At 39.8% G+C, this 16,936-nt stretch overlaps 1 protein-coding gene across 4 annotated transcripts in view; it reads right to left on the bottom strand.

Moving 5' to 3' along the window:
* fam135a (family with sequence similarity 135 member A) overlaps positions 1 to 16,936 on the bottom strand; it is a 122,662-nt gene that overhangs the window by 36,052 nt on the left and 69,674 nt on the right. For 2 of the 4 annotated variants that reach the window (XM_063040282.1, XM_063040283.1), the window contains exons 10-14: positions 12,171 to 12,248; positions 11,854 to 11,903; positions 8,467 to 8,625; positions 6,987 to 7,060; positions 1,428 to 1,582 (exon numbers count right to left, since the gene is read on the bottom strand). In XM_063040282.1, coding sequence (XP_062896352.1) covers positions 1,428 to 1,582; positions 6,987 to 7,060; positions 8,467 to 8,625; positions 11,854 to 11,903; positions 12,171 to 12,248 — 516 coding nt within the window. The remainder of the gene's footprint in view (positions 1 to 1,427; positions 1,583 to 6,986; positions 7,061 to 8,466; positions 8,626 to 11,853; positions 11,904 to 12,170; positions 12,249 to 16,936) is intronic. The other 2 variants (XM_063040285.1, XM_063040284.1) reach the window with 2 other exon arrangements.

Raw genomic sequence — 16,936 nt, 5'->3', positions numbered from 1 at the left:
AAATACAGAATGTAGCAGGAATTCAGAATTGAGGTTACTGTTAGTTACACCATTACCTTACTGATTGATGGAGCAGGGTCAAGGGGCTGACGAGGCTACTTTTGATATGAAATGGTGGAATATGGTTGATATTCATGAAGAAATCATTTACTATAAATTGACATCAAGATCAGCACAACATTATGGGTCAAATGGCTTGTCCATATCTCTACCATTCTATGTTTGTTCTGTAATTGTACTTTTGTGTATATCAGAAGGTATAACACCAATACAAGAAAATAGCACATAATGAATGCCGTAATAATGATCACAAACTGTATTTACATTTCTTATATTCTAAAAAGAACCAATTCATCACAATGGTTAAGATTTCATTTGGATTATATACAAACAATTCAATCCTGTTTGAACCTAACTTGTAAATAAGTGTTTCAAATCCATAAGAAATCTAATTCAGTAAAAAAAAATGAATTTCCAAAATACAATATAAACTTACTGGAATAAAATTTATCAGTCGAGGGATAGCGATAATGTTGCAGCCCTATTAGACCACACTTGGAGTATTGCGTTTGTTTTTAGTCACCTTACTACAGGAAGGACGCAGCAGCATTAGAGAGGGTGCAGATGAGATTGACAAGGATGGTACTTGGATTAGAGATCACGTCTGATGAGGAAAGGTTAAGCGAGCTGTGGCTCACTTTCTGGAGCAAAGGAGAATGAGTGGCGACTTGTTAGAGACCTGAAAAACTGCAATATCCCCATTTACTCTCAGGAAACCTGAAGGCTCTTCAAAATGGAAAAGAAGTACTTGGGATGGTATTGAGAACCTCAGGTCAGAAGCACACACAAACACTGTGAAAGTGGCAAAAGGAGCACATGAAGCTACCCATCTGCCTGTGTCATCAGAAACCGCTCTGACCCCACCTGTTGTTTCTACACTGGCCTCAACAATCAACTAAGAACTCACAGAAACAGTGTGGAAGTACATCCTCAATTCTAAAGCATCACTGAGGAGTTTGAAGTGTGCCCCATCAGTGAATTAAAGTGCGGGAAGAAGAGGTGACTTCACACTGACCCGTGGCTGAAGATTAAAAAAGCAGAGCTTTGAGGCAGTTTTTGGAGGTTGATTTGTGCCCAAACAGTGAACAGAATTCATTATCAAGGGAGAATAAAATACGGCAGGTGCAAGTAGAGTGGCCATTGTGCAAGTGGGCCAGTGTTAGAGTGGGGAGGCTTTGGCTTTTCAGTCTTGGGTGAATTTGGTAAATTTCTTCTTCTTTATTCTTCATTACTCATCTGTTAGGGTACGATTAGTGCAGTGAAAATGGCTCTAGGGGCTGTATGTTAATTAAACTTGAACTGAAGTTAAATGCCATGAAAGTATTAAAAACTAAAAAGCACCATCAAACTGACTAAATATTTTTTACCTTCTGGGAATGAATCCAAATATCGATCCTCAAAGATAATGGGCAATGAGCTAAAGTCACCATCTAGTTCTGCACATTCCACGGGAAGAGGTGGAAGGGAATTAAAATAGGTAGAATTCTTTACTGCGCCAGCCATATGCCCATGACTTTGTGCACTGAAATTACCAAAAAATTGTATACATTAAAGGTGAAATAAGATATATTTTCAGATATGTTAAGAATACAATATTCTCAGCAAAAAATGAGCAGTCAGAAAACATAGCTTGACTTTTTTTTAAACAGCATATTAAACTAAAATACCTTATAATTGTGCTATTAATCTTTCTAGATTGGTGTTATCAATTTATAATTAAATGCATGCTTTTAATTCCCAAAGAACTTTACAAAAATGATACAAAAATATTCCAAAATTACGGAGTATTTTAATTCTTAATTTCAAAGATTTAATTAAAACATGGCAGTTCATGTTATATAATATTCTAGACAAAGGAGCAGAAGTAGATTACCTGGCCCTTTAAACTGTTTGCCACTAAATATAATCATAGCTGATCCTCTATGTGATTTTCCTGCTCTCTGCTCTCTAACAGTACCTCTTGTATTTCTCTAAAATTATAATTTTACCTTAATACAAGAGTTTCTAACTAATAATAAACACAAGTGATTTTGCAGATGCTGAAAATCCAGAGCAACACACTCAAACTGCTGGAGGAACTCAGCAGGTCAGGCAGCATCTATGGAAATGAACAAACAGTCGACACTTTGGGCTGAGATCCTTCATCACAACTGGAAATGAAAGGCAAAGATGCCAGAATAAAAAGGTGGAGGGAGGAGGAGGAGGACAAGCTAGAAGGTGATAGGTGAAGCTAGATGGGTGAGGGAGAAGGGATGAGGCAAGAAGCTGGGAAGCGATAGGTGGAAAATTCAAAGGGTTGGAGAAGAAGGAATCTGATAGGAGAGGAGAGTGGACCATGAGAAAAAGGGAAGGAGGAAGGACACCAGGCAGGTGAAAAGAGGTAAGAGGCCAGAATGGGAAATAGGTGAGGGAAGGGGAGGGAAAATACCAATAGGAGATATCATTGTTCATGCCATCAAATTGTAAGCTACCTAGACAGAATATGAGGCATTGCTCTTCCACCCAGAGAGTGGCCTCATCACAGCAGAAGAGGAAGCCATGGACTGACATGTTAGAATGTGAATGGGGATAGGAATGGGGGTTGGCCACCGCAAAATTATGTTCCTTGCGAGAGGAGTGGAGGTACTGTACTTGACAAAGCACTTCCCTAGTTTACGCTGGGTCTCACCAATGTCAAGGAATCCGCCTCAGTCACGCCACATACAAAAGACAAGCCCAAAAGGTTCACAGGTGAAGTGTTGTCTCCGCTGGAAGGACTGTTTGGGGCCCTGAATAGAGGTGACAGAGTAAATAATTGGGCATTTCTGTCGCTTGCAGGTATAGGTACCAGGAGGGATTAATGAGGAGAGAGCGATCCCTGTGGAAAGTGAAAGGGTGGGAGGGGGGAAGATAAAGATGTGGTAGGGCCCTGTCGAAAATGCTGGAAGTTGTGAAGAATGATGTGCTGGATACGGAGGCTGATAAACTGGTAGGTGAAGATAAGAGGGAAGATAAGAGTCCGGGAAATGAGGGAGATGTGGCTGAGGGTTGCATCAATTGCGGAGGAAGGGAAACCCCATTCTTTGAAGAAGGAGGACGTCTCTGATATCCTGGAAAGGAATGTTTCATCTTTATAACAGATGCTGTGGAAACAAAGGAATGAAAAAACGGAATAGTATTTTTACAGGAGAAGGTGGGAAGAGGTATAGTCAAGGTAGCCATGGGAATTGGTAGGTTTATAAAAGTTATCATTAGACAGTGCGTCGCCAGAGATGGAGAAAGCGGAGAGAAGTGTTAGAAATGGACAAGTGAATTTAAGGGCAAGGCGAAATCTGAAGACAATTTTGATGAAATTGACAAGCTCAGCATGAATGGGTGCATAAAACAGCACAATGCAGTTATCAAGGCAGTGCAGAAAGAATAGGGGAGCATTACCAGGGAAGGCTTGGAATGGATTATTCCATGTAGTCAATAAAAAGGCAGGCATAGCTGGAGCTCATATGGATGACCACAGTTACACCTTGAGTTTAGAGAAAGTAGGAAGAGCCCAAGGAGAAATTATTGGGGGTGAGGACCAGTTCTGCCAGACGAAGGAGGGTGGTGGTGGAGGGGAACTGGTTGTGTCTTTTGTTAAGAAAGAAGTGGAAGGCTTTAAGGATTTTTTGATGGGGAAAAGTAGGGATGTAGGGATTGGACATCCCCCGTGAAAATGGGGTGATTAGGGCCAGGAAATTGAAAATTGTTAGAGAGTTTCCAATTCAATTGGCTACCCTCAAAGCCAATTACTATTTTTTGTCTTTCAGCAAAGCACTCGTCCTGTTATTCTTTGTAAAATAAAGATTTTGTAAATTTTTTTAGTGTGATGGACTGGACAGAATAAATACACAAGCTTTTGTTTTATTAAGTGATCTTTGAACAGATCATAGGCTGTACAGCAACCCAGCTGCTGCCTGACAACTTCAGTGACTCGGGTTCAATCCTGATCTTCGGTGCAGCTTGTGTGGAGTTTGCAGATTCACCACAGGATACACTGATTTCTTCCAATATCCCAAAGGTATGCTGTTTGGTTAACAAGAATTGTAAAATTGCACTGTAGAACAAGTAATTGGTAAAAGAATAAAAAATAGGGGGAGTTGATGGGCATGTGAGAGAGAAAAAAAGTTGCAGAGCAAGGCAAAAATAAGGATTATTCTACCAAAAATGTGAACAGACTTGATGGACTGAATGGCCTCCTTCTGCATTGCAATAAATAAGTAAAAAGAAGAATGTATAACCATCTGATACTGGTTCACTTTTAAAGCTTAAGAGAAAAGTAGTGAAGTAAACTTCAGTAGGAAGACAACCTTCCCATTCCTGATAATGGAAAAACAAGTAAAAAATACATGCATCATGTTTGATGTTCCGGCAATTAAGTCTTCTCCCCAAAGTTCTGCTATAATGATTGATCAGGTAGTTGAGGAAAACTATACGTAAACGAGGAAGCTCAGACAGAGCAGATGTAGAAAGGCTATTTCCAATAGTGGGTGAGTCCAGGACCAAAGAGCACAGCCTCAGAATACAAGGATGAGAGATGATTTCTTTAAAGCAGAGATGAGGAGGAATTTCTTTAGTCAGAGGGAGGTGAATCTGTGAAATTAATTGCTACAGATGGCTATGGAAATCAAGTCACTGGGTATATTTAAAGTGGAGGTTGACAGGTTCTTGATTAGTAAGGGCATCAAAGATTACAGGATTAAAGCAGGAGAATGAGGCTGAGAGGGAAATTAAATCAGCCACGATTGGATGAAACAGCAAACTTGATAGGTCGAATGGTCTAATTCTGCTCCTTTGGTAATGCTGATTCAAATATTTCTAGGTAAACCTTATTTGAACAATTAGAGGTCTTTAAAACTAAGATAAACTATTGTTGCAATATGTTTTATCTGTCTTTAAGAAGAAAGACGAAGCTGTTGATGTTAAAATCCACATCCAGGTGTATCCCAAATTGTTGTTGGATACACCTCCTATACTCCTTGATGCAGATTGATTTTGATGGCACAAAACTACTGTGGTGTGCCACTGGCTTTTGGGTCCGCTTGGTGAAGGAATCCATTGAAATAAAACTAGAGAATAATGATTTTTATAAAGATGAAGTTCTCACTCCATTAGAACTGGAATTCGATTGCAAACAAGGTAGAGCAGTGGAAACCTGATTGGTTGAAGATTAATCAATCAGGAAAGATAGATGACAGGGGTATATATACCACCGGACTAGATGTGCCTAGGTATCATTCCTGATGAAGACGGCAGTTTGTTATCAAAACGTTGGTTAAAATTGATACCTGTACCTGCGGGAAGCTCGAGAAGAGCTTATTCGTCAGATATGCTGGGAAAGCATTCGATTCTTTTTCAATGTTTAGTTATGTTTGCTCCTGGCATGATCTTCATGATCTGTGTCATGTAAATTATGTTTAATTTATGCTTTTCTTGTGAATGATACTTATGTGATGCTCTGTGCCTGTGTTGCTGCTACAAGTAAAATTTCCATTGCACCTGGATATCCATGTACTAATGCAAATGCTAATAAACATTAACTTTGTAACGGATGACATCTGTTATCGACTGCCTCTCAATTGCATTTGCAACTTCGCAGCAAATTGTGCCTGACTGCATTCAGGCATAAAGTAATAAGCAGCAAGGAGCATTTGTGACACAGGAGTGCCTATCAGTGACCTTGTTCAACAAGAGAGCATCCAGTGACCTACCTTTGACATTCATTGCAATACTATTATCAGGTATATATGGATGTATGGGGTGTCAGGGAGAGGTAGCACCTCTGGTGGGGGAACATGTCGCGTCCTTTTCAAGGCAGTTAGTCCACCTTTGGTCCCCACCTGGCACTCAGCTCTCACCTGTGGCTCCCTGTAGCTGTTTGCTTGCGACAGTGGCCACACCCCAGGTAACGGCTTCGATAAGCTGGCTAAACTAGGTGAGGGTAACTGACGGGTCTCAAACCTTCAGTGAGAGAGGGAGTCGTCTATCCTAGCATGTGAAGACAGACTCCGACGGATTGAGTGGACGAGACCAGTGGAAGGTCCAACGGTCAAGAAGCCGGTCTCTGTAAGCGTCGTGGAACGTGTAGAGCAGGACAAGACACAGAAGACGTCCTGGTCATCCACTGTGCCTAGTCCCATTTCCAGCTGTCTCGACTCTGTCTTGCCACTGGATGCAGATGGGAATTGGGAAGAGAGAGTGAGACTGACGCTGTGCAACTCTCCCTCACTTAAATCCAAATCACTCACTAGTCTCGACACCATCATAATGGTGTCAAGGTCCTCACTGACGCTGACGATGGACGAACACATTATCAGGTACCAGCAACATGCAGGTGGTCAGGTGGTCACCAATGACCAGAACTTTATCTGGTTGGTCATGACAGTTGGAGGGGGGGGAGGGGTGAGAATATTTGACCATTCAAATAGTCTATGTAATTTATAAAGGCAAAATGTCTCTAGTACATGGAATGAATCAAGATAATTTTCTGGAACAACATATTTTGAAAAGAACCTCAATAAAAACTGTTTTCAATCTGGCTATATGTAATGAAATAGGTTTGCTTAATAATTGCATGGTCAAGGATTCTCTGCAGAACATTGATGATTATAATATAAAGTTTGAAAAAAAATTAAATCCACTCAAGTGACTTAAACTTAAATAAAAGCCACAGGGTAAGTATGAGGGCTGGCCGGATACATTTTATTGAGAAATCGTATTAGACACAATAATAGCAGTGCAATAAAGCCTGATATATAGAGGCATTTCATTATATGAACTCAGTTACACGTCACAAACTGCAAGAAATTCTGCAGCAATAAAATGAAGTGTGATTATTTCTTAGCGAAAATAAAAAAAATGTAGAATCAGACGATTGTTTTCTTGCTTTATGAAGAAACTCACATATTACTTACTGCAATTCTTGATATGCTAGAGCTGCTTGCCTTGGGTGCTCAATGCAGAAAAATGCTTCTGAAAATCTTCTTACCTAGCCAGTTAGACAGATTTAGAAGGATAAACTGCAACATCATTATTTAGTTTATTTCACCAAGTCTAGAATTAAGTTTTGTGCTTGAAGTGTATGATAAAATACTCCTGATAAAGAGTTTTAATACTAAGTATGTTCAAATTAGGGGCAGGGACAAAAGCAGAACAATATTTGTATTGAACAGTAGCCATTAGTTAGAAACTTTTCAGATGAAGACCATATTACTCGCAGGGTTCTTGAGGTCAATCTTAATACAAAGTTATCTTGACAAGTCTGTCATTAAAATATTCAAATACACAAATGACAGAAATAGTAAATAACAAGGAAAATAGGAAAGATATTCAGAATGATATGCATTTTAGGTATGTGACAGGTGTGTTTTAAAGTAGGTCAATGTAAACTAATGCTATGGCAACATGGAACTGAAAAATATAGGGACTAAATGTAACAGTGATTCACTAATTTATCCGGATGGATATTGGGAGATCAAATGTAAAGGGACATTACATACTTAATGGCAGGACCCATTAACATTGCTGATTTACAAAATATTCTTTGGATCCAAGTCCATAGCTCCCTGAAAGTTGCTACACAAGGTGATAAAGGGTGATAAAGAAAGTGTATGGAATGCTTCCCTTCTGCACTTTCTCTCCAATGGTATGGGCTTGATATATCAAATGTCCTCTTTTTATAGTAAAAGGGGATAGAAAAATATGTCTTTAAAACTTAACATTAAATGAGTACTAGAGTGTCAGTAGCCCACTATACTTCTCCCTTGAAATTAACTGGCTTTTCTAATAAACAGAATAAACAGAATTTTCAGTGAGATTTGGTACAGAAAGTTGAAATATTCTTTCATCCAGTTTGACAGAATATGATATACCATACCGGATTCTGAAGTAGAAAACATTCCAATACTTACGAACTTCAGCTTGTGATTATTGAAAAGGGAATGAGAATGGGACAAGTGAATCAGGTTTCACTCTGCTCGGTTAAACCAAACCATAGAAACTACAGCACAGAAACAGGCCTTTTGGCTCTTCTTGGCTGTGCCGAACCATTTTCTGCCTAGTCCCACTGACCATATCCCTCCATACACCTCCCATCCATGTATCTGTCCAATTTATTCTTAAATGTTAATAAAGAACCCGCATTTACCACCTCATCTGGCAGCTCATTCCATATTCCCACCACTCTCTGTGTGAAGAAGCCCCCTCCTAATGTTCCCTTTAAACTTTTCCCCCCCTCACCCTTAACCCATGTCCTCTGGTTTTTTTCTCCTCTTGCCTCAGTAGAAAAAGCCTGCTTGCAAACAGTCCATTTCCATGCTGCAAACTTATATAAACTATGTTTCCCTAATTTGAAATTAAAAGTTTACACAAGTAAAGGACTGACAGCATACTTACTCGAAGTGCATGATGTTCCTTTGCTAACAATGCTGAAATCTCTTCTTGCAGTGACACAATCTCTAAAAACTGTGCCCAAAGAGCCATCAACAAAGAACAAAGTTGTGCAAGATCCATGTTCACCCACTCTGGTAGCTCATCAGGATTTTCCACTTTTTGCTGGAATTTCAAGATATATATTGTGAGCCTTAACAGGTAATTTAAAAAAGAAAACATGAACTTTGAAAAATAACACACTCATTGGTTCACAGAACTGCAGCGCTACTTAAAGGGGAAATATATCACCTTTATTTTCTCACATTCTTCTACAAGCACCATTCTTGCCAGTCAAAGAAACTACTTCATTTGCAGATGAAGTAATTCACATAACGAGAGGCAGATTAATTTACCTCACTATCCTCTAATAAACTGACAATGCGATCCATACACAAATGTAAAAAATATGAATGCATTAGATATTAATACAAAAATAATCAAGAGAAAATCTGCAGATGCTGGAAATCCAAGCAACACACACACCAAATGCTGGAGGAAGTAAGCAGCCAGGGAGCATCAATGGAAAAGAATATCGTGGACGTTTTTGGCCGAGACACTTCATCAGGACTGATGAAGGGTCTTGGCCCGAAACATCAACTATTCTCTTTTCCATAGATGCTGCCTGGCCTGCTGAATTCCTCCAGTATTTTGTGTGTGTTGTTTAATACAAAAATACTTTTATTTGGAGTTAAAACATTTAAATTGAAATTAGTGTTTTTATTGATGAAGATGAAGCTAAGCCAATAAAAAATGCTTACTTAGGTTTATTTTACATTGTTGCATAATTCATTGAGGTTTTATTGAGTTCTGTTGCTCTTTCTTTCGTAAACACCGAAGAATTTGCTACATTATGCAATGTAGTTTGTAATTCTGAAGCTGCCATTATATATTCACAAATCAGAAAGCAGATAAATATATTAGAAAATTCGAGTATCATGTATGACATACTTGTTTTTTTATTCACTTGATCTAGAAATACATATTTTTCATCGTATTAAAGACTATAACATATTCTCTAGTCTCAGATAGAAACATAGAAACACAGTACAGGCCCTTCGACCCACAAAGCTGTGCCGAACATGTCCTTATTTTAGAAGTGATCTCAGGTTACCCATAGTCCTCTATTTTTCTGAGCTCCATGTACCTATCCAGGAGTCTCTTAAAAGACCCTATTGTATCTGCCTCCACCACCGTTACTGACAGCCCATTCAATGCACTCATCACTCTCTGCGTAAAAAACTTACCCCTGACATCTCCTCTGTACTTACTTCCAAGCACCTAAAAAACGGTGCCCTCTCATGCGAGCCATTTCAGCTCTGGGGAAAAGCCTCTGATTATCCACATGATCAATGCCTCTTATCAACTTACACATCTCTATTAGGTCACCTCTCATCCTCTGTCACTTCAAGGAGAAAAGGCTGAGTTCACTCAACCTATTCTCATAAGCCATGCTCCCCAATCCAGGCAACACCCTTGTAAGTCTACTCTGCACCCTTTCTATGGTTTCCACATCCTTCCTATGGTGAGGTGACCAGAACTGAGCACAGTACTCCAAGTGAGGTCTGACCAGGGTCCTATATAGCTGCAACATTACCTCTCGGCTCCTATACTCAATCCCACAATTGATGAAGGCCAATGCACAGAGTCTTAACCACAGAGTCAACCAGCGCAGTAGCTTTGAGTGTCCTATGTACCATTAGTACTATATTCTGTCATCGTATTTGACCTACCAAAATGAACCACCTCACACTGATCTGGGTTGAACTCCATCTGCCACTTCCCAGCCCAATTTTGCATCCCATCAATGTCCCGCTGTAACCTCTGACAGCCCTCCACGCTATCCACAACCTTCACACTATCCATTATCACCATCCTCCACACTATACACAAGATCTAGTAAAAATTTACAACCTTTTAAGGCTGATAGAATAAAACTTTTCCCATTACAATAAATGTAGTAAGTCTGACTTAAATGTTGGAGTGTAGGTTTGGATCTCTCCTGTACACTTACAAACGCTGCAATGAGTTACGACTGAACTTCTACAGCTTTAAGATCTGTGTAAAATAATGGTCTTACACCAGCTACTCGATATTAAGACTTAAAAACAGTCATGCTGACCTATTTTCACACTAAATCTTAAGTCAGAAAGCACTGCAGATGAAGGAAATCTGAAATACAAATGGAAAATGCTGAAAAATACTCAGCAGGTCAGGCAACAGCTGTGGAAAGAGAAATGGTCAACATTTTGACCCCGTGATTCTTCATCAGAAATGAGAACAAAATATCTCAAATCTCTTACTATCTCTTCTTTCAATTAGTCCTGACGAAGGGTCTTGGCCCAAAACATCGACTATACTTCTTCCTATAGATGCTGCCTGGCCTGCTGCTGCGTTCCACCAGCATTTTGTGTGTGTTGCTACAACATACATAAAAGTTAGCTTTCAGTAGAAGGTAAGGGAGGGTTATGTAGAACAAGGGGAATGGCTTAAAGGCAGCAGGTACCAGCACATAAATTCTAGCTGGTCTACATAACACCTTAAGATTGGGGAACCTGTCAAGCAGGCCAGTCTTAGTGAAGCAGACTTATCCTGTATTTTTCATTTTCTCTTTTCTTCTCATTAACAACACATTACACACACCAAGCAGCTTATGAGCTGGTAACTGTCATCATAAGACCACTTCAACTCTTCCTCTCACAGATGTTCTCTCTCCTAGTTTCTATCCCACTGAAAACTACATTGCATCTTTCTTTCTAACTTGGCCATGGACAGTCCAAAGCCCAGCTGTGAAAGAAGGAGGGGTAGGCATGGAGCCAGCAACCCCATCCCGTAGAATTCCAGTACTACAGAAATGCCAACAGAATCTACCAAGACCTCATCCCTGGGAGAGAAAGGACCTTTGCTTAGATGATGTATAGATGGGCTACACCTGCACTGAAAGACTGGCCCAGGACAGAGGACCCTGGTGGGCTGCTGTCAGCAACCTACGCCCCAGCAGGGGTGATGGGCATAAGACAACAAAATTTTCTTTCCCTTAGCTTTGACATTGAGTCACAGGCCTAAAAAATAGTGTTTCTTTTCCCATAGTTGCTGCCTGACCTGCTGAAGTATTTGTGGCATTTTCCATTATTACTTCAGATTTTTTGCATCTGCTTATTTTCATTTTTGGTTATTAGATTTACACTATTCATTCATAAATACAAAGTATTCTCTCAGAGCAGACCTGTTCTATAGTTCAAAACAAACACAAATAATAATAAATGCAAAGGACAACCTCTTTAAAAGACTTCAGTTTGTGAAACTGAGACAATAATGTCTGCCAGGGCAAAACTGATTGTATTAGGCACGTACCTTTATCTGTTTACAAAGATCTGCAAGTCTAGCATCAACATCAATCTCCTCTGAAAAATAAAGCCTACATTAAAATGCAATTAATGATTAGAAAAGCAAACACCATAAAAATAAAATGTTAAGATGTATGTTAAAATTTGATTATCGGAATTCAAAACAAATCTTTAAAATGCATTTTAAGAGATTCACACAATTTTCTCTCAATTTGTTTGATCATTGCATTGTAATGTACTTTTAAAAATCAAATTAATTATTCTGGAACAAATCATCTACAGAAGACGATGAAGATTTACTGTGAGAAGTTACATTAGACATACCTATTAAGGCGTCCCTCTGTGCTCTTGGATAGTTTCTTCTGAGAAGTCGTTCATAAAGGACCTGCATGTTGGTCATGGCTAGTCATAGGATTGTACACATGTGCTTGTTACTTAACCTCTTTTAAAACTACACCCATCAATTTGTCTAAAGATTAGTTATGGAATTGCAACACTCAAATTGAACCACCACAGTCAAAGCTTTCAGCACTTAAATTTATTATGTGAGCTTGAGCTTGAGCTATCGTTCTTGTAATATCAAAGCCAAGCAAAAGATTAGCAGACATATATAAACAAGAATTTATTAGTTCAGTGTTTTTCTGTTAAAGATTCTCACAACAGTACACTCAGCAAATATTCACTGTAATACATTTCTCTAAAATATACAACATATAAAAGGACATATTATAGAGGTTTGAGAAAGCTAGCAGCCATAAACCATGCAAAGAGTATTAGAAATTTAATTAAAAGGGTAATCGAAAATGGCAGTATTAGCCATAAAAAAATCAACCATAAATTTTCATGTAGCTCATGGAACTGAAGTCACTAATAAACTACGATTTCAAACAACATTTCAAAGTTGCATGCTCCTTTAAGATTTATAGCCTGTTGCTTATAGGTTAAGGGGTAATTTTAATTGAAAAAGATCACATCCTATTGTTCAGACGGTACTGAAAGAGGTTTCACTTGGTGATGTGTGCAAAGACATAGTAAATGTCTGTCATGAAAAGATAAATTCTTCTTCCTGAAGTCAAGCCAAATACCACTTCTATCCATAAAATGTTACAACAAAGTGTTCATCATATGTCAGCTCATCTCAATCTTCCTTGCCTGAGCTTTGCAATGAGGAGACTTTGATGTCAAGACTGTGAAGTATCTGGCTTTCTGCTCCACCGTTGCACTCAGCAGAGTTGAGGAAAAGCACCTAAAGAACTGAGATGGACTTCACATTCAGTCCCTCAATTATTTATCAGCCATGGTTGATATATTGTATGTTATGCAGCTCCATTTATTCGGATAGAACTGTCAACATTAATATAAACATGTAAATGCTTTCTTGTTTAATTTTAAGAATTATAAAGTCATAGACTGTATAGTATAAAATCTGGCCCATCAGCCCACCTTGTTCATGCTGCCCTCTTTGCCCATCTATTCTTAGGTTATCTGCCTGCATTTAGAATTGAATTTTTTTGTCTTGCCTATTTAAATGTCTGTCTAATACCTCTTAAACATAGTAAATGTATCCGATGATGCCATCTTTCTGACACTTAATGACTTTAATTAGGTTTATACTATTTAAGTGCATTTTTACATATTTGTAATTTGAAAATTATTTAAAAACAGTTCAGAAAGATTTTAAATGTCACTTGATAATCAACTAAAACAGTTAAAAATATCTTTAACAACAGCAAGTTGTCAAAAGATCACAAAGGCAGCTCAGGTGTGGATCCTCCAAGTGAGTCACAGCTGCCAGTCAGAACCCATTCATCTTCTTGGGATGACTACTGGAATGTGGTTTGAAGGAGATTTGCGCAAGTGGGGCAACAAAAGATAAGTGCAATAAAGCCTGTATCGATACACAAAGATGAGTGGGTGGCTGGAGAGCCAAATGTAAGGAATGGATTGTTTAAGTTTTTTTTAAGTACATGAAAACACTTTGGCAAAATATAATAAATATTGCAAATCTGAAACATCAACAGAAATTGTTTGAAATATTCACAGACCATGTAGAACCCGAGGGCAAAGAAACAGTTAATGTTTCTGGCCAGTGTAAAAAGACAAGGCTATTTTATGAAGGTGCAAAAGGATCATATAACAAAAGCAATGCCCAATAAAGGGTTGGAAGAAGTGGTAATAGGCTGAAATATTGCCCAAATTAAGGAAAATGGTTCACCGTTTACAATGTTGTCCAGACTTGTTTTCAATTACTTGTCAAGATGTGGCACCCATTCCTAATTGCTCTTGAAAAGGTGATGGTAAATTGTTTTTTGAACTGTTTCCAACCTTCTGATAGTATCTACCAGAATTTAGTCACAGCAAAACTGAACAATGCCCTGCTATAACCTCTGATAACCCGCCACACTACCCACACCACCCCCAACCTTTGCATCATCAGCAAATTAACTAACCAATCCCTCTATTTCCTTATCCAGGTCATTTATAAAAATCACAAAGAGAAGGGGTTCCAGAACAGATCCCTGAGGCACATCACTGGTCACCGAACTCCATGCAGAAAATGACTCTGCCTTCTGTGGGCAAGCCAATTCTGAATCCACAAAGCAATGTCCCCTTGGATCCCATGCCTCCTAACTTTCTTGATAAGCCTTCGATGGGGTACTTTATCAAACGTCTTGCTGAAATCCACATACACTACATCTACTGCTCTACCTTCATCAATGTGTTTAGTCACATCCTCAAAAAATTCAATCAGGCTCGTAAGGCACGACCTACCTTTGACAAAGCTATGCTGACTATTCCTAATCATATTATGCCTCTCTAAATGTTCATAAATCCTGACTCTCAGGATCTTTTCCATCAACTTACTAACTACTGAAGTAAGACTCACTGGCCGATAATTTCCTAGGCTGTCTCTACTCCCTTTCTTGAATAAGGGAACAACATCCACAACCCTCCAATCCTCCGGAAACTCTTCCGTCCCCATTGATGATGCAAAGATCATTGCCTGAGGCTCAGCAATCTCCTCCCTCGCCTCCCACAGTAGCCTGGGGTACATCTCATCCGGTCCCAGTGGCTTATCCAACTTGATGCTTTCCAAAAGCTCCAGCACATCCTCTTTCTTCATATCTATATGCTCAAGCTTTTCAGTTCGCTCTAAGTCATCCCTACAATCGCCAAGATCCTTTTCCGTAGTGACTACTGAAGGAAAGTATTCATTAAGTACCTCTGCTATCTCCTCCGGTTCCATACACATTTTTTCCACTGTCACACTTGATTGGTCCTATTCCCTCACGTCTCACCCTCTTGCTCTTCACATACTTGTGGAATGCCTTGGGGTTTTCCTTAATCCTTCTCATGGCCCCTTCTGGCTCTTCTAATTTCATTCTTAAGCTCCTTCCTGCTAACCTTATAATCTTCTAGATCTCTATCATTACCTAGTTTTTTGAACCTTTTGTAAGCTCTTCTTTTCTTCTTGACTAGACTTACAACAGCCTTTGTACACCACGGTTCCTGTATCCTGCCATCCTTTCCATGTCTCATTAGAATGTACCTATGCAGAACTCCACGCAATTATCCCCTGAACATTTGCCACATTTCTGCCATACGTTTCCCTGAAAACATCTGTTCCCAATTTCTGCTTCCAAGTTCCTGCCTGATAGCCTCATATTTCCCCTTACTCCAATTAAATGTTTCCCTAACTTGTCTGTTCCTATCCCTCTCCAATGCTATGGTAAAGGAGATAGAATTGTAATCACTATCTCCAAAATGCTCTCCCACTGAGAGATCTGACACCTGACCAGGTTCATTTCCCAATACCAGATGAAGAACAGCCTCTCCTCTTGTAGGCTTTTTTACATATTGTGTCAAGAAACCTTTCTGAACACACCTAACAAACTCCACCCCATCTAAACCCCTTGCTCTAGGGAGATGTCAATCAATATTTAGGAAACTAAAATCTCCCACCACGATAACCCTGTTATTATTACACCTTTCCAGAATCTGTCTCCCTACCTGCTCCTCAATGTCTCTGTTACTATTGGGTGGTTTATAAAAAAAAGCCCTGCAGAGTTATCGGCCCCTTCCTGTTCATAACTTCCACCCACAGAGACTCCGTAGACAATCCCTCCATGACTTCCTCCTTTTCTGCAGCTGTGACACTCACTCTGATCAGCAGTGCCACATCCCCACCTCTTTTGGCTCCCTCCCTGTCCTTTCTGAAACAGCTAAAGCCTGGCACTCTGTAGCCATTCCTGTCCCTGAGCCATCCAAAGTCTCTGTAATGGCCACAACATCACAGCTCCAAGTACTGATCCACACTCTAAGCTCATCTGCTTTGTTCATAATACTCCTTGCATTAAAATAGACACATCTCAATCTATCGGTCTGAGTGCATCCTTTCTCTATCACCTGCCTATCTTCCCTCTCGCACTGTCTACAAGCTTTCTCTATTTGTGAGCCAACTGCCCCTTCCTCCATCTCTTAAGTTCAGTTCCCACCCCCAGCAACTCTAGTTTAAACTCTCCCCAATAGCCTTAACAAACCTCCCAGCCAGGATATTGGACCCCCTCGGATTCAAGTGCAACCTGTCCTTTTTGTACAGGTCATGCCTGCCCTAAAAGAGGTCCCAATGATCCAGAAATCGGAATCCCTGAGCCACGTATTTTCCCTCCACCTCATTCTATTGCTATACTCACTGTCACGTGGCACAAGCAGTAATCCTGAGATTACTACCTTCGAGGTCCTGCTTCTCAACTTTCTTCCTAACTCCCTGTTGTCTGTTTTCAGGGCCTCCTCCCTTTTCCTACCTATATCGTTGGTACCAATATGTACCACGACCTTTGGCTGTTCAGTTTCCCACTTCAGGATATTGTGGACGCGATCAGAAACGTCTCTGACCATGGTACCTGGGAGGCAAACTACCATCCATGCTTCTTTCCTGCGTCCACAGAATCACCTGTCGGACCCCCTAACTAGAGAGTCCCCTATCACTGCTGCCATCCTCTTCCTTTCCCTACCCTTCTGAGCCACAGGGCCAGACTCTACGCCAGATGCGTGGCCACTGTTGCCTCCCCCAGGAAGGTGACAGTAAC

The sequence above is a fragment of the Mobula hypostoma genome, chromosome 2 (assembly GCF_963921235.1).
Source record: "Mobula hypostoma chromosome 2, sMobHyp1.1, whole genome shotgun sequence".
In the NCBI taxonomy this organism is placed as follows: domain Eukaryota; kingdom Metazoa; phylum Chordata; class Chondrichthyes; order Myliobatiformes; family Myliobatidae; genus Mobula; species Mobula hypostoma.
Note: the sequence above shows the minus strand (reverse complement) of the source record. Positions and strands in the feature narration are given on the sequence as shown.